The 26145-nt window shown below is 53.1% G+C and overlaps 1 protein-coding gene across 1 annotated transcript; it reads right to left on the bottom strand.

Moving 5' to 3' along the window:
• Positions 1–16473: 16473 nt before the first annotated feature.
• SPMAP2 (sperm microtubule associated protein 2) lies at positions 16474–25930 on the bottom strand. Its single transcript, XM_068981067.1, has 8 exons — positions 25623–25930; positions 24698–24814; positions 24482–24553; positions 24001–24062; positions 23279–23348; positions 22089–22206; positions 19787–19946; positions 16474–16712 (listed from the first exon to the last, which is right to left on the bottom strand). Exons 1-8 carry the CDS (start codon positions 25928–25930, stop codon positions 16474–16476), a joined length of 1146 nt encoding a protein of 381 aa, XP_068837168.1.
• Between the last annotated feature and the right edge of the window lie 215 nt (positions 25931–26145).

Raw genomic sequence — 26145 nt, forward strand, 5'->3', positions numbered from 1 at the left:
GTTCAATGATAGGCCTATGAGAACCCCAACTGGCTTCCACACAGAAACTGTCCCCAAAATCACAAGAAAACTCAGGGACCCTGAATAGCCAGAACAATCCTGAGGGGAAAGAACGTTTCCTGACCTCAAAAGTACTGCAAAGCTACAGTAATGGATACAGTGTGGTGTTGACATAAGGCGGGATATTCAGACCAAATTAACAAACTGAGGATTCAGAAGTAAACCACATACTACAGGAAAGCAAATTTTTTAAAGGGTGACAGAAAAATTCAACATGTAATAAATAGTTTTTCAACAAATTGTGCTGGGGTGCCTGGCTATCCACACACAGAATAATAAAGTTAAACTCCTCTCCCACACCACACAAAAACTCACTCAAAATGGATCAAAGACCTTGAATATAAGAGCTAACACTATCAAACTCTTAGAAAAAACCAAGGCAATGAGTCTTTCTCACCAGGCAACAGTTTCTTAGGTAAGACACAAAAAACGTAAACAACAAAAGAAAAAAACAGATAAACTGTATTTTATCAAAATTAAAACTCTCTGTGCTTCAAACAGCAGCATCGTGAAAGTGCAAAGGTGACCCACAGACCAGTAAAAGATATGTGCAAATCATGCAGCTCTAAAACTGGACTTGCATCTAGAACACGTACAGAATTCTTACAGATCATCAAGAAAAAGGAAACTGGATTTTTAAACAGGCAAAGTCTCCAAAGAGCTGCACCCACAGCTCAGTACACGGAAACAAGGCTCGATGTCAGGAGGGCAGTGAGCACACTGAGATCAGGATACATGACACCAAGAGTGGGGACTCGGCCCCTTGGGAGGGGACCTGCAGTGGACAGCACAAGGAGCACACCAAGGGTTGGGGGGACCCCCACACACCGCCCTGGCACAGAGTGTCAAGCGTGGAAGCCAGTGGTAAAGCGCCAGGGCGGAGCACACACAGCCTACCGAGCAGCCCTTCACCCCTCTACCCAGGAGGCTCCGCCTCCGAAGGTCAAGGCCTTCCCTCTGCACTGACCACACTGCTGTCCACACCCTCCAGGGGACTCCTCACAGGGTTCTCCCACGTGACACACACCACCTGCCTAACAAGCTGCTTGTTTCTCTCTTGTGAACCTGCCCTTGTAAGCCTGAACCATGGGGCCCCAGCCGGGACCCAGGGGGGCAGAGGGAAAAGTCAAGCCTCTCCTCCCTGACAACATCCAAGAGAAGCGGAAATCTTCATCCACACTGAGACCTGTTCACAAGCATTCTCAGCAGTCTGACTCACAATAGCCAAAGGAGGAAAGAACCCAAAGAGACATCAGGTGGAACATCACTCAGCCCCAAAAAGGAGAGAAGCCCTGACACTCACTACTACGTGGACGGACCCTGAGAACACGATGCTCAGGGAGAGAAGCAGACACAGAAAGACACACAGGGTGTGACTCCACTGACGGGAAACGTCCAGAACAGGCTGATCCACAGACACAGAGAGTGGGTTCCTGGTTGTCTGGGGCTGGGGGGAGAAGAAAGACTAAGGAGTACACAGTTTCTTCTGGGCTGGTGAAAATGTTCTAAAATTGACTGGTGATGCCTGTACAACTCTGACTATACGAAGAACCACTGAATTGGACACATTAAAATGAGTGAACTGTAAAGTAAACGAACTACATATACCTCAGTAAAGTTGTTTACCAAAAAAAAAAAAAAGATTAGAATAGTTAATAAACTAAACTTCAAATTTTAGAAAAAAGTTTAGTAAGAATTTCCATACTGATTTCCTAAGTCAAGAGGTTGCATAATCATTTTCTTCATTAGAGAAATACAGGACTTAAAACTCTGAAAGGTCAAGTCACTCAGTAAAGCTCACACAGCATGTAAATGGTACAGCTACAAGTGCTGCCTTGGAACTCCAGCTCTGGAACTCAGAAACGCTTAACAGAACTGCCACTTTTCTTGGGAGCGTGAACAAAAGTACACAAATGGTCAGTAAAGCCAGAGAGAGCCAGGAGGCAGAGCAAGCCAGGGCCCTGGAAACACCAAGGTGAGGAGAAGTCTGAAACGTGCCAGGAGACCGGCCCAGTTCTTTGGGAGGAGGTGTAGGGGAGCCCCAAGACCTTGGCCGAGAGCACCCCAAGTTCTAAGAGGAAATGTACAGGGGGAATACCCCAAGTGCTCTTTCAGGAGCATACCAAGTTCTATGAGGAAGTATACAGGGCACCCCAAGTGTTCAGTGGGAGTACCCCAAGTTCTAAGAGAAGGAGGTGCCCAGGGGCACCCCAAGTGCTCTGCCAGGAGCACCCCGAGTTCTAAGAGGGAGTCCCCCCACACAGGCCACTTTAAGAAGGTTAGCCCCTTAACCTGGGACAGGTGGTAACTACACAGGGAGCGAGGGAGCAGCCTGGACACAGCACCAGAGTGGCACCCTCGCCCCTCTCCAGGAAGGGGCCAGCAGCCTGCAGGCCACAGACCACCTGCAGGTGCCAGCCCAGAGATGTTCCTTCTGGGCAAGGCCCGAGCATGACAGCAGCAGACAGTCGGAGAAGGGCTCAGCCCAGCACCCCCTCCACCTTCGGGTCTGCCCAGGGGTGCTGGCAGGGGAGCCAGGACAGCAGCAGGGGGAACAAGAGCCAGAGGACAGGGGGAAGGCTGGGTCTGCTCAGCCTCCCCCCCAGGCCTAGATCCCCAGGCTCACCTCAGGCAGCTCTGAGAGCAGCACGGTTGCCCCAACACCGACTTTCAAGCCAGGCCCAGGCACAGCAGTGGGTTCCCCGCGTCCTGTCCACCTTACCCTCCCCCCGCCCCATTCAGACCACTCTGGAGCCCATGGCCCCCGTTTTGCAAAGATGGGAGAAGGAAACAGGTGAGGAGCTGGCTAAGGGCATTCCGAGTTAAAAAATTTTATAAAGAAAAAAAGGGAGGAGAATCAGGGTTAGAAAAAAAGGAGAGACAGCATTGTGGGGACGAAGAACAAGCCCAGGATGGGGAGCTGCCTTGCCCGGCCTTGGCCTGGGGCCCAGATGGGAGGGAGGGGGCTCAGTCAAGAGGGAGGAGGGGCCCTGCCCTGCCTTCGGTGGAGGCTCAGACAGGGTAGGGGCTCAGACAGGACAGAGGCACAGCTGGAAGGGTCAGAGCAGTGTCTGGGTCCAGCTCACCCACAGAGACATTGGGGTCCATCCTCCACTTGGCGAACCAGGCACCCCACCCACAGGCTCTTCCTCCAAGCATGGGACACCCACATGCCTCCCTTCCAGAGGGGGTCCTACACCCCCTCCCTGTGCAATGGCCAGGCCTGGGACTCTGGTGGGAGGGATCCTCGTGACCCTCAAGTCTAGGCTGTGAAAGGCAGTGTAACTTCCACCAGCCGCCATGCTGTGAGGAAGCACAAGCCACGAGGCCAGGCCACGCTAGTGTTGCAGCCACATGCGGGTGGCTCAGCCCAGCCACCAACCAGCCGCAACCACGGGCGGGACCAGCCAGACCTCCAGGCTGGGACAGGTGGTTAAGCAGCACTGGCTGCTCTGAGAAGCTGACTGCAGAGGTGGCTCATCACACAGCAGCAGTTAACCAAAACCCCTGGCCCCTGGCAGATACGTGGTCCCACTGGGCCGCCCAGCACCTCTCTGCTGACTGACAGCCCATGCCGCACCTGCTCTGGGCTGGGGCGCAGCAATCAGCAAACAGGTTCTGCCCTCCAGTCTCGGCAAGTCACCCACCCAGCTGGGGACACTGGCCAACAGCAGATGTGCGGGGCACTGAGGGGAGAAAACAGGGTGGAGGCCCCACGCCAGGGGTGAAGGAGGCTGCGTGGCTGTCTCCACAGCAGCCAGTAGGGCAGCAGACTCCACCGCACAGCGAGGCCCCCGCGGGTGCAGATGCCACAGGGAGCCAGGAACCACGGTGGAGAAGGTGCGAGGGGTCCAGAGAACAAGGCCACTGGGCTGAGGATCACAGGGAAAAGACGCACTTTACCCTAAGGACAACAAAAAGCTGTCTCTTAAGCACAAGATACGGACAGTGGACTCAGCTTTTTAAAGATTAAGTTGGGATCCACAAGCAAAACAGTAAGAAGCACCCCACCTTTTCTCAGGGTGCTGATGGCTACCTTGGTGATAAGAAAAATGAGCACTCACTGCTTGGTCAGGAATCACTATTTGTATTGGCTCAAGACAAGAACTGCACAAGGCTCAGCCTCTCTGTGCAAGCATGGAGCCAAGATCTTATGGGATCCCAGCTCAGAGACTGGCCCAAGGCAGCCCAGCGTGAAAGGCTCCAGAGACAGGGGCAGCCTCCCAGGCAAAGGCCAGCCGTGCTCACCACCACTGACATTTGCATACCTGCGGTCCCTCACTGCCAGGCCCTCAGGGCCTCCCACCGAGTTGGCTTTCTTTTTAAGAAACCAGCTCCAATTCACCCCAAACTGGACACCTGGCAGCCCTGACAGGGCAGAGTCAACAGCCAAACCAGGCACCACTCAGGGCAGGTTGGTTGGGGAGTTTGTCCCACCCACCTGTCACACAGGGCTACCTGCCTGGCCAAGACTGCTGGCCCCTGAGGCAGACACATACACGGACAGCCACGCCCCTACTGGGCTGTCAGGAGACCTGGCTTCTACCTCCATCCCACAAGTACAGCCACTGCCCAGGAGGCTTGTCTCCCCAAATGCCCTCTAAGGAAAGAGAACTACTCTGGAAGAGCCCTTTGAGTCCAGCCACCAGCATATAAGACAGGAATGGGCTGGGGAGGTCTGGCCTTGCACTGGTATGCCCACACCCTCTTTGGCACAAACGCAGGGCCTCCTGCTGCCCCTGCGAAAGTCACTAGTGGGAGAGAATGGCCAGTTCCACCTCCACAACATCCACCCACTCAGCGCCAAGACATACAGCCCAACGTGGCTCCCCGATCAGGCCAAGCATCCCAGGACCCGGGCGGGTGTCTGCTCCTCTCTGGGCCTGGGCAGCCTCACCCACTGCGTGAGAATCACTTGCTGAGTCCAGGGACCTGCCTAGAGTCCCCACACTGACCGTCTGCGCTAAGAGTCACGTCTGCTGAGTCCCTAGCAGATGCGTTATTCATTTCATTCTCCCTAGAGCCCTAAAAGGTGAAAGCAGGTTCGCACTGCTTTATCCAACATTCCAAAAAGCCCTCAAAGTGAAAGTTTTTCATCCCTGGTTCGACCCGCCACGAAGCTACCGGGTGTCTGGATCTCGACAATCCGAGCTGAGTTTGCTCAAGCATCACAGCCCGGAATCCCACAGATCTTCAAATCCGAAACACTCAACTCCAACATCGGTCCGGCCCCAAGGATTCGGGGTCTTGGGCCCGCTTTGCGGACAGAGAGAGAAGGCTCCGCGAAGCAACTTCAAGCCGCGGGAAAAAGCAGCCCTCCGGGCCGGGCTGACCCCAGGTGGGAGCTCGAGTCCTGCCCGGGGTCCCGGGATCCGGCAGGAGCGCGACTCCGCGGGACCAGCGCCGGGGGGTGGGGAGTGGGTAGGGTTAGAGGGAGAAAGATTCCGCGAGGTCAGCGCCGGGGGGTGGGGGCTGGGTAGGGTCAGGGGGCCGGAGGGGGCACGACTCTGCACGGTGAGAGCCGCGGAATCGGGGGTGGATAGGGTCAGGGGACTGTGGGCCGGATGGGGCACGACTCTGCAGGGATAGCGCCGCGGGGAGGGGCTTCAGCGCCGCTGGTGGGGTCAGCGGGCGGGGGTCCGGTGAGGCAGGGTCCGGTGGGAAAGCGCGGTCCGCGAAGTTGGCAGACGCCGGGCGGGCGCCGGGGGCGGGGGGCGGGAGGCGGGAAACTGCGGGCGCGCGCCCCCTCCCCGCCCCCGCCACCCCCGCTCCACCCCGCGCCCCCGACCCCCGCGCCGCACATGCGCACTGCCGCCCGCGATGTGGCACCCGGGAGGGGGGGACCGGGGCCGGGGGCGACTGCCGGTAGAGCCCCGCGCCCCTCGGGCTCCGACGGGAGCCGTACTGCGGCCCGGCTCCGAGCCCCGGCCCGGAGCCTCGGCGCCCGGGGCCCCCAAGCGGCCCGGCCAGGAGGCGGGGGCGCGGGCCGGGGCGGGGGCCGGCTCCCCCGGCCCGCTCACTCACCTCCGCCATGGCCGTGTGTGCGCGGGAGGCGGCGGCCGCGCCGGGATCCCCGGATGCGGGGCCACGCGCTCATTGGCTGAAGCGCCGGGGCGGGCGGGGGGCGCCTGGGCGGGGTCGGGGGCGGGGCCGGGGCGGGGCGCGAGCCGGCGCGTAGTAGGTGCGCGATATGGGATGCGCGGGTTTCCACGGACCTTGGCCTCGGCTTGGAATGTGGGGGCACCCTGGATGGAAGTGCCGATTCCTGATAACCAGAGCTTAAGCGCGGGTCCCCAGTCCTCCTTCCAAGCCATAGTGCCCCCCCAAGTGTTACAGCTGAGGACCCCGAGCCCCGGAGAGACGACCCCCCTCCTTAAAAGGACTTAAGTCTGGGTAGCGTGGTTCTCGAACTTTCCGCACGTTTGCACCAGTGACGACGGATCTCACTGGGGGCTTGGAACCCGAGTGCCCACTGTCAGCAGGGGAGGTGGAGCCCAGCCCTTCCGCTGGCTCTGGACCTGTTGTTGTCATGAGTTGTATCTAATCGAGGAAACATTACGGGCCTGCGCTGGCGGCGAAGCGCGTGAACAAGAGGGTCCAGACAAGGATTCCCCATACCTTGTGTCTCAGAGACGTGCTGAGGACATCAGGGTGGAAGGTGTAGACAGAGAAGGCAAAGCAGAGACTAGGATGGTGACTAGAGCAGAGGTGGACGGCTGGGGAATATGGGCAAAGCAGAGAGGAGGCACACACGTTTCAGGCTCACACAAACCAGGAAGAATGGATGCGGGGGAGACCTAGGATTCAGCCCCGGTCCTTTTCAAGCTGACTTTGATAGCAGTGTCAACTGCTGCTGGATGCTTGGTGTAAAAGCGCTAGCCCAGCCCCGGGGAGCCTACCAGCCAGGAGAGAACCGGTCTTAGAAGGCCTGCCCTGCTCTCTTCTCTGCATGAGTCACAAGTTGCATGAGTCATGAGCTCCCGACTCACATTGGTATACATCATCCAGATTGAGGGTTCAGGCCCTTGGAGGGAGGGTCCTCACTGATAAGGGGTCAGCTTGGTCAATCAGTCACTCAGTGTCCCTGCAGCCCTCAACTGGGTACTGAGCAACCAGAGGTCCAGTGAAGTAGGAAGGTAAACCAACAAGACACAGTGACAGTGGGGCTCTGTATAATCACACGTGGCAGCAACAGAGGGAAAGGGCTTGAGTAAGCCTAGGGGACCAGAGGAGACTCCTTGGAGGGAGCTTTAACAAGAATCATCAAAAATGAGGGACAGGGAAAGCCTGGTGTGCTGCAGTTCTTGGGGTCGTAAAGACTCTGACATGACTTGGCAACCGAACAACAACAGCAGCAGACGAAGGAATGGAGAGAGCAATGTGTTCCAGGTCTGAAAGTTTCTTCCCCTGTAGTATAAGCTGCAGTCATCAAAGCAGCATGGTATCAGCACAAAACAGGCATGAATCAATGGAACAGAATAGAGAGCCCAGAATTACACCTCTATCTATGGTCAGTTAATCTTGGAGGAAGCAAGAAATGGAAGAAAGTCATGAAATTAAAAGACACTTACTCCTTGGAAGGAAAGTTATGACCAACCTAGATAGCATATTGAAAAGCAGAGACATCACTTTGCCAACAAAGGTCCATCTAGTCAAGGCTATGGTTTTTCCAGTGGTCATGTATGGATGTGAGAGTTGGACTGTGAAGAAAGCTGAGCGCCAAAGAATTGATGCTTTTGAACTGTGGTGTTGGAAGACTCTTGAGAGTCCCGTGGACTGCAAGGAGATCCAACCAGTCCATTCTAAAGATCAGCCCTGGGTGTTCTTTGGAAGGAATGATGCTGAAGCTGAAACTCCAGTACTTTGGCCACCTCATGCAAAGAGTTGACTCATTGGAAAAGACTCTAATGCTGGGAGGGATTGAGGGAAGGAGGAAAAGGGGATGACAGAGGATGAGATGGCTGGATGGCATCACCGACGTGAGTCTGAGTGAACTCCTGGAGTTGGTGATGGACAGGGAGGCCTGGCGTGCTGCGATTCATGGGGTCGCAAAGAGTTGGACACGACTGAGCAACTGAACTGAACTGAACTGAACTGAACTGAAAGTCTCTTCAGCAAGTGGCATTGGGAAAACTGAATAACCATGTGTAATTCAATGAAGTTAGCACACTCCCATACACATGCACAAAAATAAACTCAGGTTGGCTTAAATATAAGACATGACACAAAAGTACTCCTAAAAGAGAACATAGGCAAAACATTCTCTGACATAAATCTTACCAATGTTTTCCTAGGTCAGTCCCCCAAAGCAACAGAAATAAAAGCAAAAATAAAGTGAAGAAGAATGAGAGTCTCTTGATGAAGGTGAAAGAAGAGAGTGAAAAGGCTAGCTTAAAGCTCAACATTCAAAAACTAAGATCATGACATTCAGTTTCATCACTTCATGGCAAATAGATAAGAAAAAAAGGAAACAGTGGCAGATTTTATTTTCTTGGGCTCAGAAATCACTGTGGATGGTGATTGCAGCCATGAAATTAAAAGACGCTTGCTTCTTGAAAAAAATCTATGACAAACCTAGACAGTGTATTAAAAAGCAGAAGCATCATTTTGCCAACAAAGGTTTGTATAGTCATAGCTATAGGTTTTCCAGCAATCATGTATGGATGTGAGAGCTGGACCATAACAAAGGCTGAGCACCAAAGAATTGATGCTTTCAAATTGTGGTACTGGAGAAGACTCTTGAGAGTCCCTTGGACTGCAGAGATCAAAGCAGTCAATGGTAAAGGAAACCAGCCTTAAACATTGGAAGGACTGATGCTGAAGCTGAAGCTCCAATACTTTGGCTTCCTGATTTGAAGAGCCAACTTATTGGAAAAGACCTTGATGCTGGAAAAGATTGAAGGCAGGAGGAGAAGGGGGCGACAGAGATGAGATGGTTGAATGACATCATGGACTCGACATGAGTTTGAACAAACTCTGAGAGATAGTGAAGGACAGGGAAGCCTGGCATGCTGCAGTCCATGGGGTCACAAAGAGTCAGACACCACCTAGGGACTGAACAACAACCAACAAATGGAAACTAACCAAATTCACAAGCTTTTCTAAAGCAAATGAAACCATCAACCTACAGACTTGGAGAAAAATATTTGCAAATGATTAAGCAAATTAAGAAAGGGTTTGATTTCCAAAATGTATGAACAGCTCATACAACACAACAACCAATAACAAAAAAACAAACAACCCAATGGAAAAATGGGCAGAAGACCTAACTAGACATTTCTCCAAAGAAGACAGACAGATGGTAAATAAGCACATGAAAAGACGCTCAGCATCACTAATTAATGGAAAAATGCAAATCAAAACTACAATGAGGTACCACCTCACACCAATCATTAAAGCCATCATTAAAACATTTACAAATTACAAATGCTGGAGAGGGTGTAGAAAAAATGGAACCCTCCTACAGGGTTGGTGGGACCGTAAATTGGTGCAGCCACTATAGAAAACAGTATGGAGTTTCCTCAGAAAATGTAAAATAGAGTTTCCATATGATCCAGCAATCCCAATCCTGGGCATATGTCCAAACAAAACTATAATTCAAAAAGACACATGCATCCCAATGTTCATAGCAGCACTATACACAATAGCCAAGACACAGAAAAAAACCTAAATGTCCATCAACAGATGAATGGATATAGAAGACTTGGTACACATATACAATGGAATATTATTCAGCCATAAAAAATGAAATGATGCCGATTGCAGCAACAAGGATGGACCTGAAGATTTTCATACTAAATATGAAAGTCAGGGAAAGAAGGAAGCCAGACAAAGACAAATAACATATGATACCACTTATATGTGGACTCTAAAATATGACACAAATGAGCATCTACAAAACAGAAACAGACTCACAAACTTAGAGAACAGACTTGTGATTGCCAGGGAGGTGGGGGTGGGGAGTGAGGGAGGGCTGTACTGGGAGTCCGGGGTTAGCAGATGCAAACTATTCTATATAGGATGGGTAAACAACAAGGTCCTTCTGTAGAGCACAGAGAACTACATTCAACATCCTGTGGTAAACCATAATGGAAAAGTATGAACAGAATGTATATATATGCATAACTGAATCACTTTGCTGTATAGCAGAAATTAAACACAACATTATAAATCAATAATACCTCAATCAAATAAAATTTAAAAATAAAAATGTGTAAGTCTCTTCCCACAGATTAGAGTAGAGAAATGAGGCAATCATCCCACCAGGTGAGAAACATTAACCCCACAAGTGAGGGGAGGAAGCGTGCCCTGAGAAAGACCATCACTTGTGCCCAGGAATACACAACCTGTGTCTATATTTGAGGGACTTCACACAAACTTCAAATAAGGAACATTCTATTAACAACAGTTAGAACCAGACATGGAACAACTGACTGGTTCAACATTGGGAAAGGGGTAGGACAAGGCTGTATATTATCACCCTGCTTATTTCACTTATATGCAGAGTGCATCATGCGAAATGCCAGTCTGGATGAATCACAAGCTGGAATCAAGATTGCCAGGAGAAATATCAACAACCTCAGATATGCAGATGATACCACTTCAATATGGGCTTCCCCGATATGCCTGCAGTGCAGGAGACACAGGAGACACAAGTTCGATCCCTGGGTCCAGAAGATCCCCTGGAGGAGGAAATGGCAACCCACTCCAGTATTCTAGCCTGGGAAATCCCACGGACAGAGGAGCATGGCAGGCTATAGTCCAAAGGGTCACAAAGAATTGGACATAACTGAGTGACTAAGCACACACATACACACCATTCCAAAGGCAGAAAGTGAAGAGGAACTAAAGAGCCTTTTGATGAGTGTGAAAGAGGAGAGTGGAAAAGCTGACTTAAAGCTCAACATTAAAAAAAAAAAAAAAAAGATTGTGGCACCCAAGCCCATCACTTCACAGCAAATAGAAGGGGGAAAAGTGGAAGCAGTGGCAGATTTTATTTTCTTGGGCTCCAAAGTCACTGCAGACAGTGACTGCAGCCATGAAATTAAGACACTTGTTCCTGGAAAGAAAACCTATGACAAACCTAAATAACATATTAAAAAGCAGACATCACTTTGCCAACAAAGGTCCATATAGTCAAAGCTACAGTTTTTCTAGTAGTCATGTACAGATGTAGAGTTGGACCATAAAGAAGGCTAGATGCCAAAGAACTGATGCTTCTGAATCGTGGTGCTGGAGAAGACTCTTGAGAGTCCCTTGGACTGCAAGAAGATCAAACCAGGCAATCCTAACAGGAATCAATCCAATACTTTGACCACCTGATGTGAAGAGCTCACTCATTGGAACAGACTCTGATGCTGGGAAAGGTTGAAGGCAAAAGGAGAAGAAGGCAGCAGAGAATGAGATGATTAAAGGGCATCACTGACTCAATGGACATAAATTTGAGCAAACTAGGGAGATAATGAAGGACAGAGGAGCCTGGTGTGCTGCAGTCCACGGGTCACAGAGTCGGACACAAGTTAGCGACTGAACAACAACATAAACAAGGGGGAAAAGGACAGTTTCTTCAAAAATATCAATACCATAAAAGACCGATCTGTGGAAATGTTCCAGATGTGAGAACTAAACACATTGCCTGATGCTGGGCTGGATCCAGTAGGTTGGAGGGAAATCACTAGGTCAACTGACAAAGCTGAAACTCACATGTAGATGGAATAATGCACTGTATCAGCATTAAGCTACCTGGAATCAGTAGCTGCTCTGTGATTCTATAAGAGAATGTACTTCTTAGAAAATTCACATTGAAGCCTTTAGGGGCAGTTGTAAGCAAAATATCTGTGTGCCATAAAAATTGCTATATTAAAACACAATCCCCGGTGTGCTGGTGTTAGAGGAGGTGGGCTCTTGGCATGTGATTATATCAGAAGGGCAGAGCCACCATGAAGGGATTACTGCCCTGATGAGAGAGACCCCAGAATGCTCCCTCAGCCCTTCTGCCCTATGAGGGCACAGCCAGAAGATGGCCTTTGAACCAGGAAGCAAATACTCACCAGACCACGCATCTGCTGGCACCCCAATCCTGGACTCCAGTCTGCAGATGAGAAACACAATCGCTGTTATTCATAAGCCCCCAGTCCGTGGCCTTTTTGTTAGAGTCACCCCAGTGAATGGTGACAGGGGTCAAGGGCCACGAATATGCAGCTCACTCTCAAGATCTTCAGAAAGATGTGTTTTCTGTCTACGAAACACAGACATGGAAGGGAGAGCAAATGACAGAGCAGGTAGGCAAACTGCATGGCTGAGTCTGGGGGCAAAGTTTGCAGGGGTTTTCTTACTCTGCTTTTTCTATCATTCTGTAAACCAGAAAGATTTCAAATAAAGAGGACAGGAAAGGAGACTAGGAAAATAAAAAGCAGTGTCTTTGGCAGAGACGTCAGGGAGGAAAAAGAGAGCTGCAGAGGGTGTTCCCGGCCTGTGAGCAGCACAAAGGATGCACCGTCCAGCAGGGCGATGGGCAGGGCCTCCGAGTCCCTTCTCCTGGCACTGCTGTGCCTGGCCTGACAGTTGAGCAGTGGGCTAAGGTCTGGGGCACCCCCACAGCTGAGCCCAGCAGAGGGAGAGCCGGCAGAGGGGAGGGGCGCTGGGTGCTCGCAGCTCGGGGCAGCGGTTCATCCACTAAGCTGTCTTATTCTTTAGTGTTGTTGATTCATGTTTGGCTGTGCTGGGTCTTCCCTGCCGCGTGGGCTTTTCTCTAGTTGCAGCCAGCAGGGGCTACTCTCTAGTCGTGCTGTGTGGGCGTCTCTTGTTGCGGAGCACGGGCTCTAGAGCACAGGCTCAGTAGCTGTGGTGCACAGGCTTAGTTGATCCGCAGCATGTGGGATGTTCCCAGACCAGGGATTGAACTCGTGTCTCCTGCGCTGACAGGCAGATTCTTGACCACTGAGCCACCAGGGGAGCCCCCTAATCTTTCTGTTGCAAGTTCCCCCCACCCAGAAAAAGCAGCCCTGGAGGAACCATTTCCTGCAGACATCACCCTGACCTGAGCCGATCCGGGGAGGTGGGTATTGCGGGTAGGTCTGTCCCCCTCGCACACACCCCCATACCCCACCCCCCCACATCACACACACAAGAAGTTTCCCCACTGCCAGGAATGCACAGAGGCCAACGGGGACAGCATGAGGCTCCAGAGCTCCCGCCGGACCTGCGGGGACTCTGTCACCTTTTCTCAGAGTCCTACCAGTGGTGACCACGAGGGCCGACGCCCGATGCTTCTCCGTCCCAGCCTCTGTCTCACGGTCTGGTTCCTGGGAACCTATAGCCCCTGACACAGAGCTTGAGTCATATTTTGAAACATTTAAAAAAACATAAAAGAAGTAACATAAGTTGAAAGTGGTAAGGTAAAGGGGAAGAACTGAGCCTGATGCTGGTCCTGTCAGGAAACGTGAACAAGCCCATTTCTGCACTGTCCAGATGAATCACAGGGCAGGTCCTGACCCTGAGCAGACATGTTGTTGTTCAGTCACTCAGTCATGGTCAACTCAAATGTTTGCAACTCTACTGACTGCAGTGCGCCAGGCCCCTCTGTCCTTCATTATCTCCCAGAGTTTGCTCAAATTCATGTCCATTGAGTCAGTGATGCTCTCTAACCATCTCATCCTCTGCCACCCCCTTCTCCTTTGGCCCTCAAATCTTTCCCAGCATCAGGGTCTTTTCCAATGGGTCGGCTCTTCGCATCAGGTGGCCAAAGTATTGTAACTCAATGAAGCTCTGAGCTGTGCCGCGCAAGCCCACCTGAGAAGGACAGTTCAGAGTGAAGGCTTCTGACAAAACGTGACCCTCTGGAGAAGGAAATGGCAGCCCCCTCCAGTATTCCTGCCTGGAAAATCCCATGGACAGTTATGAAAAGGCAAAAAGATATGACGCCGGAAGATGAACCCATAGCACAGAAGGCGTCCAATATGATACTGGGGAAGAGTGGAGGGCAAGAACTGATGGCTCTTTTGCAGTGAGCAGGCATCAACCCTGAGAATGAGGGTCACAGAGTCTCCTCCGCCCAAACACCTTCTGGTTTACTGAGTCCTGGACACTTCAGCCTGCAGGGTCAGCGAGCAGCTGCCAGTCCAGGAGAAAGCCTGGACTCAGAGCAGCTTCAGGCAGGGCTTAAACTTGCGGAAGCTGACTGCAGGGGTGGCTACACTCACCTGCGTCAGTGATGGTAAAACCCAGACAGATAGATTTTCCTTTCTGTTCTCAACAAAGCAGACCACAGATCACACTGGACTCACGAAGTATACATGCCTCTTTATCCGCTCACTAAATCACAATATAATGGCTGACATGTGGGCAGTTAAGGTCACATTTTATTTCTTCGGGACATGTCAGTGTGCAGTGCTTTTTTCTCAGCTTGAAGAGGAATGCTAAAACACGAGGGGTCTTTGACAAGAGAATGAGTGCGCCGTTTTGGACACTCGGCTGGTTTAAAGCCTCGTTTTGTGTTGTGGCACGAGGTCCCTAGGGTTGACCACCCCTATTGGTGGAGCTGCACGTTTCCAGCACAGCAGGTACCAAGGGTCTAAGATTTCTAACCTCCACTGGTTTCCTACTCACCACACATCAGTAGCTGAAACAACAGACCCTAATCCCCTGGAGGTCAGGTGTGTCCGCAGGGCCTCCTCCCTCCCTCCCGAGGCCCGAGGGGAGGCCGTGGGGCCTTGCAGGGCTGTGTCCCTCCCGCCTCAGGCCAGGGCGCAATGCATGGCTTTGGTGTCACCCTGTCTCCTCAGCTTCTCTCTTAGGACATGCTACAGTACTGGACCCACCCAGGGAACCCACGACAACCTCCCTGGGCCCTGTCTGCAGAGCCATGTCCAGCATGCCATGTTCCCAGGCTCAGGGAATCAGCTGACCCCATAGTCCACCCTGCTGGATGCAGGCCACCCTGGTTCCAGGTGGGACTCCTGACTTACCGGGGTGTGAGTCTGCGTGGATATGCTTCTGGGCTTCATCACAACAGTGGTACCCACCAGAGCAGCAGGGAGAGAGCAGGGGTCACGTCATCATCAGACGAGTGTGCGTGGCCATCACGCTGCCCGCCCGCAAGAAACCTGCACTCAGCGGCACCCACAGGCTCAGTGAGGCATCCGTCCATCCATCCATCTGTGCTGCCGGGTCATCCAGAGAAGATGAGGGTGGGCTTCTTTTTAACCTTTTTCTTTTGAACCTCCATCCAAGTCTGCACCTGTTAATACTGTTAATACTGTTAGTACTGGACCTGTTAATACTCAACAACTGTCCTTTACGTTACTGAGTGAAGTAGTGTCCTCAAAGCGTCTGGGAATCACGGCTCGGGACCTGACGCGTGGTGGGCTTGAGAGAAGACGTGAGGGCAGTCAGCATGCCACCCCTTCAGGACCCAGCAATTGGTCCCCAAGTGAATGAGCAGGAGCCAGAGGCAAACGAGACTGTCTAGGACTGCAGATGCAGACAAGAGATTCTCCCACTGTGCTCAGCAGAGCAGCAGCCCCAGAGACACCCCCATCCTGGTCCCTGGGCCTGTAAACATGTCATGAGGCAGATGGGACTTTGCAGGTGGGATTAAGCTAAGACCCCTGAGATGGGGATTACTCTGGATTCCCCAGGGGTCCCAGTATCATCACAGGATCCTTATGAGAAGGAATGGGTGTCAGAGGCAGAGAGACAGGAGATGCTGTGCTGTTGGCTGTGAGGATGGAGTGAGGGGCCACAAGCCAGGGATGCGGTGCCTCTAGAAGCTGGAAAAGTGGAGAGCCCGTGCTCCCCGGGAGCCTCCAGAAGGACCAGCCCTGCCCAAGCCTGGATTCAGCCCCGTGACGCCCGAGCTAGACTCCTGACTTCAGGATTGTCAGAGAATGAATCTGTGTGGCTTCCAGCCCCCTGTTTGAGGTGACTTGTTCCAGCTGCTGTAGGAAACTCACATGGGGATGGGGACTGTGAGTTTCACCAACTCTGTGACCCTGAGTCTCCACCTCAGCACAGTGGTCCCCACATGGGGACCTCAGACACTGATGGTCTCCAACAGGTACCCCCCTGCAAAGATCAGAATTGTGCAGCAGGCATTAGCTGGTTCATCACAGAGCTCGAGATGCTGTGGACACTATAGATCAGCAAATGGGGACAGAAGGACTCAGAGGGAAATTTCTGACATGGGGAGGGGGAGGTGTGCTGTCCGAGGGGCTGGCGATGGCAGGGGAACGTGAGTGGGAAAAAAGGCTGCAGGACTGCAGGCTGGATGCAAACGTAAACATCATCATTATTATTGTCTCCTCTTTCAGCCACTGTCCTCCCGCCTCCAGGCCAAGGCACTCAGAGCCACACACAGGGTCAGGTTGCACTTGGGTGTTTACTGGCAACGGGCTCAGGGGCCAGGCCTGAGGCTCATGCTTTCTTGGTGATGGTCTTGGGGGTAGCGAGCTCGTACAGGCGAGGGGACGCGTGAGCCACCAGGGCAGCAGGGGACACGTGGGAGGGGTCGTAGCCCTCATTCAGGTCCTTCCGCACTCGGGGTTTTGCCAGAGACAGGATGCGGGGACTAGCCACTGCCTTCTTGGTGACCTCCAGCACCTCCCAGCGCGGGTCGCGATCAGGAACACACTTGTCTGACTGGGCCTTGGGCACTGGAGGGGGCGGGAGAGGGGGCGCAGTGTCAGCAGCCAGAGCCCCCCTTCCCCACGGAGCGCGATCTTCTGAGTCAGAGCTCCCAAGTTCAATGTCCTGTCCCTCGGCAGATGATGGATAAACACACGCGTCCCTCCACACGCGTGAGCATCACTCAGCCATGAAGAGAAGTCCCGACACTTGCTACCACATGGATGGACCCTGAGAACACGATGCTCAGTGACAGAAGCAGACACAGAAGGACACACAGGGTGTGATTCCACTGGTGGGAAACATCCAGAACGGGCTGACCCACAAAGTGAGTGGGTTCCTGGTGGTCATGGGGATGGGGAGGGGCTGAGGGGGCCAGCTGATGGAGATGGGGCGTCACTTTGGAGTGGTGGAATGTTCTGGAATTGATTGTGTGGGACATAGGGAACAGACTGGTGGGTGCCAGTGGGGGAGGCGGGAGGGAAGGGAAGGATTGGCGGCTTGGGGTGAGCAGATGCAAACTATATTATACACAGGATGGACAAACGAAAGGTCCCACTGTAGAGCACAGGGGACTATAGCCAATATCCGGAGATACTTGGAACTCTGCTGCTATGTTCTATATCTCAATGGTATGTGGCAGCCAGGATGGGAGGGAGTTTGGGAGAGAACAGATACATGTATGTGTATGCCTGAGTCTCTTCACTGTTCACCTGAAACTGTCACAGCATTGTTAATCGGTTATATCCCAATACAAAATTAAGAGTTGAAAATTCCTGCGATGAAAGATAATGGGAAAAAATATGAAAAAGAATGTGTATAACTGAGTCACTTTGCTGTTCAGCAAAAATTAACACAATATTGTAATTCAACTACACTTCAATAAAATTTTTTAAATAAATAAAATAATATATAATTTTTTTTAATAAATAAAATAGGTTGTAGTCATGTGCCCACAGCTATCTGTGAGTGTACTGGGAAGTACTGAACTGTGCATTTGGAAGGGTGAGTCATAAAGAACAATGTCTTAAATGGTCACGGGCCCAGACAGAGACTGGAGGGGCAGACACAGGTGCCCTGGTGGCGGGGGGTGAGGCAGGGGCTCCATCAGCCCCACTGCCCATGCACCTGTGGCCCCAGCTGGGTCCTCCCCATAGGGTCCACCAGCTACATGTGACCAGCACCCCATATGGACTGGGATTTTATCCTATTTAATTTTAATAAAATCCATTAATTGAATTAAATCAATAGGTTGATTGACATTCAGTCCATTTCAGTCATGGACAGACAGGTCTCAGAGTAGACCTGTGGCTCAGCCGGGCCCACCGCTCACTGGCCAGGAGCCCTGGCCCTGCTCCTGCTTGGACCCCCACCTCTTCACCACCCCTTCCCTCTCAGTGGGAGCTTCGGGGCTTGGCCCGCATGAGGGCCAGGAGAGAGTGACTACTGGTGACTACTGGTGAGCACTCCTATCTCTAGGCCCTTCAGTTTTGAGAGTTTCCTTTCCAAACCCCTCTTTGCCCCAAGACTCTGCAAATGCAAAAAGGCCGTCTCCACGCAGCAGAGGAGCTGCAGCTCTGGGGAGAGGCACTCAGTGAAAAGAATGGGAGCCTGTGCTGGGGACCCCAAAGAGGGTCCTGGGGGGCCTTGGGAGGACCTGCCAGAGCCCACCTTCCTGGAGTCCTCAGGGAGACTCAGGGTCTCCCCCTGTTGTAACATCTGGGCTCTGAAAATCTATTGGTCACAAGTTAACAGTGCAACCCGTCCACAGCCACACAGAACCCGTACTGCATGGACCAGTGTTGCCCAAGGACCCTGCACTGCATGTTTCCTCTCTTCGCTTTTTAAATGCTGGTCAGAACCATCAGTGGGTGGGAGTCTGCAGTTGGAAATACACAGCCCTACACCAGTCTTATCCATACACACACACAGAGGGATGTGCGTTGATAACATGCTCCTGTGAAGTCTGGATGAATACACATACATGTGTATGTACAAACATACATGTGCTTATGTTCCACATGTGTCTGTGTCCATGCATGTGTGTGTGTGAGAGAGAGAGGCAGAAGTGCGTGTATGCTTGTGTCTCTGTTCATTTAACCAATCTTTAACAAATTCAACGAATACTTTAACAAATATTTAAGGGGCTTCCCTGGTGGATCAGTGGTAAAGAATCTGCCTGCAACGCAGGAGACTTGAGTTCAATCCTTGGGTCGGGAAGATCCCCTGGAGGAGGAAATGGCAACCCACTCCAGTGCTCTTGCCTGGAGAATCCCATGGACAGAGGAGCCTGGCTACGGTCCACGGGGTCACAGAGTCATGGACGCAACTGAGCAACTAAACCACCACCAAGGGAACAGATTGATGAATCAACAAACAAAAGAAACTATAAGCAAGAGGAAAATGACTGGGAAGAAGGTACTTTGCAAAGTACTCAACAAAGGGTAAGTGATCATCTTACATAGAGCTGCTGCAAATTAATTCCCTCCCCCAACCCCCCAATAAAAACAGGAAATAGGAAACTGAGAAAAAGACGCAGCAGAGTAAACGGAAATGGCCAGTCAAGCTCCCTGGTGATCCTGTACCAGGAGCCGGGGCACACTTGAGTTTCCCAAAGCCCCTGACTGCCTTTGGGTGGTGAGATCCCTTTCTTCATGCCTTGCTACATTTTTCAGATTCTTTACAATTACTGCATATTACTTCTGCTGTGGGGGAGCCAGGTCTTCCTTTGTTTTCAAGGACAGGAAGAGCCTCTGGCCAGCACCCTTAGGTCCCAGCTTGGCTCTCCAGGCACTGGTCTGCATCCCAGGTTTCCCTTCTGCACCTACATGCCATGCTGGAAGACCCACTCAGATGACGCACTTGGCTCAGGCCCACAACCCCCATCCCAGGGTGGGTGATGCCCTCTGCCAGCCCCCAGGGAATGGAAGCAGCTGCAGTATGAACTGCCCACAGGGATTCAAACAGTGGGTCTGCAGGTTAGTGGGAGTCAGGGGAACATGAATCTTGCAGAACCAGCTCCAAGTGGACTGGCTGCTCCCAACTGCATGCAGTGTGGAAGGGTGCTTCATGAGATGTCGAGCACCCCCTGGGACCCACTTACTGGCCAACTGAAGTAGGCGGTTATAGTCTGACACATGTGGCTTGGGTTTTGGCATGGGGTCCCACTCTTCCAGTAGGGTGGCTGGAGCCTTGGGCTTTGCCAGTCGGATGATCCTCGAACTGGGAATGGCCATCTTGGCTGCCCTGGACACTTGGGACACCTAGAAACAAAGTTAGAGGGAAAGAGTAAAGCAGCCTGTGCTGTTTCACACACCCCTGGGTCAAAAGATCCCGTAAGCAATGCTGAAAGGCAGAAGACTGGCTAGGAAGTTAGTCTGCAGTGTGTTCAGCAAAGGATTAGTAGCCATCACATATAAAGAGGTTCTCTAAGTCAATACCATGAAAAATCAGTAGGAAATAGCTAATCATGAAGGAAAGTAAACCCAAAGGATCAATAATCCTTTCTGTGCACCAGGGAAATGTAAATTAAAACAGCAAAATATCACTCCATGCCAACAAATTTGGCAAAAGTGACCAAGCCTGGCATTATCCAGCCCTGGCAGGAAGGTGGGAGGACAGAGATCCGATGCGTGGCTGGTAGGAAGGCAAATTGTACAAGCACTTTGTTTCTGTGAAACATTTAACGTTTTACAGAAACTCTCCACTGGGTGCACTCTGCTGGGTAGGATACTGCCCAGAGGCAGAGGATTGGCTGAAATGACCCTTAGGGCCATCATTAAAATTTGTGTCTCTTTCCTCCTGAAATTGTGCTGCTTAGAAATCACATATACTACTCAGACCGAAGACATTCTGGTGTTTACAGTTTCATGTCCCTCTCAACCACCCATTCCATCCCCCCTCCTTTCTTCCCCTCCTTCTCTCCCCCCATCAACAGTCCGCACAGCTCCAGTCAACAGCTGAGGTGGATGAATCAGCCTGCAGTCCTACCCTCAGGGAACCGCCAGCCTGGAGGGGTGACAGGCAGGGAAAATTCATTCATCCACTCGTTCAAATAATATTGATGACCACTCCATGCCCTGTGCATGCCAGGGCCGAAGACTTGTTGAGGGACCTTCATTTAGTCCCCCGGGAGGCACAAGGGAGAGTAAGGGTGGAGAAGGCCCCATTCTGCCAGCTTTCTCAGGCACTGGGGAGCCACAGAGGGTGTTGGAGCACAAAAGGGCTTAAAGGCTGAACCGGCAGAGGCAGGGCAGGGGCTGGGAAAACAGCAGGTACACCTCCCGGGAAAAGCTGAGGCCAGACTCTCCTCTGGATACTTGTCCAATCCAATTGACTGTGAAGCTTTCTTTGAGACAACTGGGGAAATGGAACATGAATTGGGGATTTAAACACTAAGGTATTATTGTTAAATTCTTCTAGTTGGACCATTGTTGGTATGTTTATTACTTTATTTTTGTTTTTTTATCTTTTTGAGAGTTGTGAGTTAGTTTTGTTTGGGGAAAAAAGAGGACTGCAGCCTGAGGGATAGCTCTGAAAAACTGCTCCCCATTGTTGGTATAGTTTTAAACCATCACAAACCATGTGATGTCTGAATTCAGTTGTAAAAGTCTTCAAGTCAAGAGCGGGCGGGGAGGGTTGATCTATCAAACAACCACACAAAAACACCCAGGGACAAGCTCTTCAATGCATGTTAAACCACACAGCCCAGGACTTCCCAGGTAGTCCAGGGGTTAAGACTCTCCCTTCTAATGCAGGTAGCTCAGATGGTAAAAGAATCTGCCTACAATGCAGGAGACGGGGCTTCGATCCTTGGGTCGGGAAGATCCCCTGGAAAAGGAAATGGGAACCAACTCCAGTATTCTCACCTGGAGAATTCTAAGGAAAAAGGAGCCGAGTAGGCTACAATTCATGGGGGTCACAAATGGTTGGACACCACTGAGCAACTAAGACTTTCACTTTCACTTTTCCAATGCAGGAGGCCCAGGTTCGATCCCTGGTCGGGGAACTAAGGTCCCACATGCCATGGGGAGAGATAAGGGCCGGATTCAGGATAGACTGAACTCTGGTGTCACCTCTGAACCAGTTATCATGCACTCGTTCAAGCAGATGGCTTGGGGCTCTCCTCTGCGCTCGCCTGACTGGCAGGGGAGCGTGGTCCCTGCCCACCTTCAAGGGGTCGGAGGAAAGAAAAGCAGGAGGCGGGGTGGGGTGCCGGGGGAGTGGAGGGGGGGGGAGTGGAGGGGCGGGGCTTCTTGAACCCACACTGGGACTCCCGATGGCTAAGAGAAGGAGCCACACGCCTGTCCCCTCTTATCCTTGTGTGTCCTCTGATCCCCGGGGTGGGGGGACAGGCGGGGCCCCCGGAGGGAGCCAGGGAGCTCCAGGGACGGAAGGGCACCCACCTCGGACATATTTATGCTCCAGATGTTGTTTCGGACCTTTGGGGTGGCCAGTTCCCGTAGGCGGTTGGACGCTCGATACTCCAAGGTGGACCACGGAATGGGCCAGATAGACGTGGTCCTAAGGGAGAACCTAAGTCTGAGACCCCAGCCAACCCGGGGGCCGTGTCCGTGTGTGTCTGAGACCCTGGCCCTGCAGGAAGATGTGTCTGTGCATGCATGTGCGACTCCTCTCTGATTCTGGGGTTCAGGGGAGCCTGGTGCAGAAGAGGATGTTCTAATTCCTCCGAAATGAGTCCTTAAAAGACCCCTAACAGAGCCCACCTTCCTCTCAAGGATGAAGCAATACTCTCCTGGGTCGTACCCTCCCTGCCGCCCCCACAGCCCCCGCCATCAGGATGGGTCAGGAGGTGGACCAAAGGGATGAAGTGAGCCCTGCCTGCCCCCTAAACTCATGTCTCAGCTCTGCCTCTGCCCCAGAAACAGCCTTATTTCATTGATCCGAGGCCGATTCCTCTCTTATTTTCACCTCTGTGAGCCTGGCGTGCAGTTCTGTAATCTGGGGTGACCTCTGTGTGACCTGTAATCTGGGGTGAGGCTGGAATGAAGCAGATAAATGCTGTCAGCCCAACAGAAGACCCGGTGCCCTCCTCTCCAGGGCAAGCACTACAGAACTGTTTGTACGGAGGTCACTCCAGATCACAGGTCCCACAGAAGTCACCCCAGATGACTGGTCCCTCAGAGGTGCCTCCATATTATGCTCTGACCAGCATTAAGGGGAAAAGCTATTGTCACAAGACCGGCACAGAGCCAGTGGCTGGAATCAGTTAACACTGGTAAGTGGGACTCCCCTCAGTCACTTATCTTTCCATGTGTGAGTGAGAGATGAAAGCAGAGTCTGTGTGGAATAACTTCAGACCCCACGCTGGCCATCATGGAAGCCCCATGTGCTAAGACAGAGTCGCACCAGGAGGCAGGCACCTAAAACTGTAAATCTCACAGCCACCCACTGCCTAGGGGACTTGAGCACCTGCCTTGAGACCCACCAGCATCCCATCCCGTCTGGGCTACTGGGCCTCAAAGTCTTGGTGCCCGAGGCCAGGGCCGCGTGGATGGTCACCTGGCCCCCAGACCTGGGCCCTCCCCTGCTATGACACCCTGATGGAGAGAGATCTCTGCCCGGAACCCCCTACCTGTTGTTGTTGTAATACTCCAAGTAGAACCTCCTGGGTCGGGCCAGCTCCTCCACCCGGCGGGACACCTCTGCACAAAAGGAGAAGCAGCTGCCCTGGAAAGCTGCCCTCCCCTCCCACCTAGGGCTCTCTTCCTCCTGACCTGGCTTCACACCAGGTGACAGCTCATACCAGACATCCCCACTGGGGACCACAGGACACATGAAGGGGGTTGCTCAGAGCCCTTTGCTCCTTGGCCCTGCTGTGGATTTGGGCCTGAAGTCAGGATGGGCCTGGGCTTGAGGGGGCCTCTGTGCTAACTGGGGGTGTGGGGAATTCTAAACCTGAGTGAGAACTTGCCCTGAGGCTCTGAGTGTCTCTCCAGAAACAAGCTCTGGAAAGGAAAGGGGTCTTTGTGAAATTCATACTGACCCCACTTTGGCTGAGATGCAAACTGCAATTTCCCCTGGAGAGTTTGCTCCCACTCCTCCCCCAGGACCAACCTCCAGCTAGGACAGGAGACACCCTCCCTGGAAGACTGGAGAGACCCTCCTGGAAGACAGGGGAGTGTCCCACAGGGGCCCTGAGAGGCTTGGGCCTGGGAGGCCCCAAAGTCTCCCCTATCAGAGCAAGGCACAGGTCAGGGTGAGATAGGGGCGACCGGGCTATAGGCACCAGGCCAGCCCCTGTCCCCACTCCAGCACCCCCACAAAGAAGCACAGGCAAAGGGCAGATGTACCTACCGGGCACTGTGATGGTGAGGGTGGTGTCCTTGAGAAATCTCTCTGTCCAGTACACGGATGGCCTGGAACATAGCCAGCAGGACTCATGAGGGGAGCCAGCTCCGGCGGGTGTACCCCACTCAGAAGCAGAGCTCAGGGCACCCCATGAACACAAACAGTGGGAGGAGTGCAACTAGAGAGGGAGAAAGGGAGAGAGCAAGTGGATGGCAGCAGAGGCAGGTCAGAGAGGAACACGACAGGGAGGCCTTAGGGGCACGGGAGAGCGTAGATTATTTAGCAAGGCTGGTATTCAGAGAAAGAGGGAGCTGGGGGAAAAAAGAGGCATAACTGAGAAGGGAGCCCAGGCGGTACTGGCACAGACCCATCTCAGGCAGGGGCTGGGGTCCAGAGCTCCAGGTGGAACTGAGAATCCTGGGGTAGGGCCCAATGCATAGCCCTCTCCCCTCCCCCACCCAGGAGAGGAGGGGGCCCCCAGACTCACCAGTAGATACAGAACTGCAGGCTCCGCATGCGCGGGGACACCCAGGCATGGCCCCTGCAGCAGCACCCCATCCTGCGGGAGACAGGCCTGCCAGCCTCCGCACTGGGCTCCACGGGACCAGGTCGGTCTGGGGTTGCTGCGCATCCCCTCTCAGACTGCCCCCGCCTCCCACCACCACACCAGCCAGGCCAGCTGCCCTCCGGCCCATTGCCTCACCTGTCTTTCAAGACTTGCCAGTTGGTCTTGGGCTTCGCCAGCTCAAACAGCCGCCTCCTCTTCTTCCTCTCTGGGCTCACGGAGGTGCGAGGGATCCTCTGGGAGATGGAGAGCTGCCTGGGGGGAGGCAGATGGTGAGATCCAGCCCTTGCTCCCCCAGCAGGTGGCCCCACCCTTCTGCTCCTGCCCTGTCCTCTAGAGGAGAACCCAGCACCGCCAAGACCTGGTCTGAAATCGTAGCTCTGCCACCAGCCAGTCCCTCAATTTCCTCCTGCTGGGCCCCAAAGGGGACGCTGAGCCAGGGTGAGTGCCCCCAGGAAGCCCCCAAGGGCCCCAGACATCCTGTCTCCCCTCCTGGCTCAGATGTCCTCCCCAAGCCCCACCCATGCCCCCATTACCCTGCCTGACCAGCCACATCACACGCCATCTGTGTACTTGTCACACCAGCTCTGTGGGAGCCAGAAATCAATGTGCCCAGAGGGCAAAGGCCCTGTCTGTGTCCAAGGAGATGTGTGCTGACCCAGGAATAGGGGCTGAGAACTTCCAGCTAAGGAACCCAGGCATATCCCAGGGCACAGGGTCCCACAGGTAGGAGGGAGCACCCACTCATTTCCCGGTGTCCTCCTCTCACCCAAAAACATTTCTGGTGATCTGTGGTACTTGGAAGGATTTCAGCTTTCGAGCTTATTTTTCTGTCTATGGATGGCTGCTCACAACCTCTCAACTCTGCCATCTGACCTCTGCCCACTCCAAGTCTCCTGCCACGTGGACAGAGCGGTTTGCCGACATCCTCCTCAGGGCAGCAAAGAGCTGACCCCTTCACCCTTAAGAGTGAGGGCACAGGTCCAGAGCCCGCAGGCCAGTGCAGCCGCCCCCAGGGACACCCCTGCCACACCCCAACCTGGGTGCCCGCTCCCCAGCCCACCTCATCTCAGGCACACCCTCCTCCATGTCTTTCTCCAGAACCCTCTCGAGCTCCAAGAGGGCCTCTTCTGGGTTCTGGGCATCCACAGATTCTTCCCCAGCCACCTCCTCAGGGGGAATCTCCTCTTCCTGGCCTTCCAGTTTCAGGTCCCCATCATCCAGACCCTGGAACTTGGAGTCCTTGGACCCTACATTCTCATATACCATGCCCTGGAGGCCCAGTGAGACATCATCCTGCCCCCTCTCTGGCTGGTCCTCAGCTTCCGACGTGTGGTGGTTATAGAACGAGTTTTGCTGGTGGTCCCCCATGTGCCAGGCCCTCCCCAGCCTTGCTCCCGCAACACCCAAATGTGTCTGTGGTCACCCAGCAACCGGAGAATGGCCTGCCCACATTCTCGGCCCACATTCCACCCCCAGCACGTCTGTCTGCACGTGCCCCCCCTACCCAGACGGCACTGAGGCTCCTGGGGCCACCCAGCCCTCCAGCCTCACCTGCTGGTCCCTTTCTGCTGCTCTGCTGTCCT

The sequence above is a fragment of the Capricornis sumatraensis genome, chromosome 9 (genome assembly GCF_032405125.1).
Source record: "Capricornis sumatraensis isolate serow.1 chromosome 9, serow.2, whole genome shotgun sequence".
Taxonomy (NCBI): domain Eukaryota; kingdom Metazoa; phylum Chordata; class Mammalia; order Artiodactyla; family Bovidae; genus Capricornis; species Capricornis sumatraensis.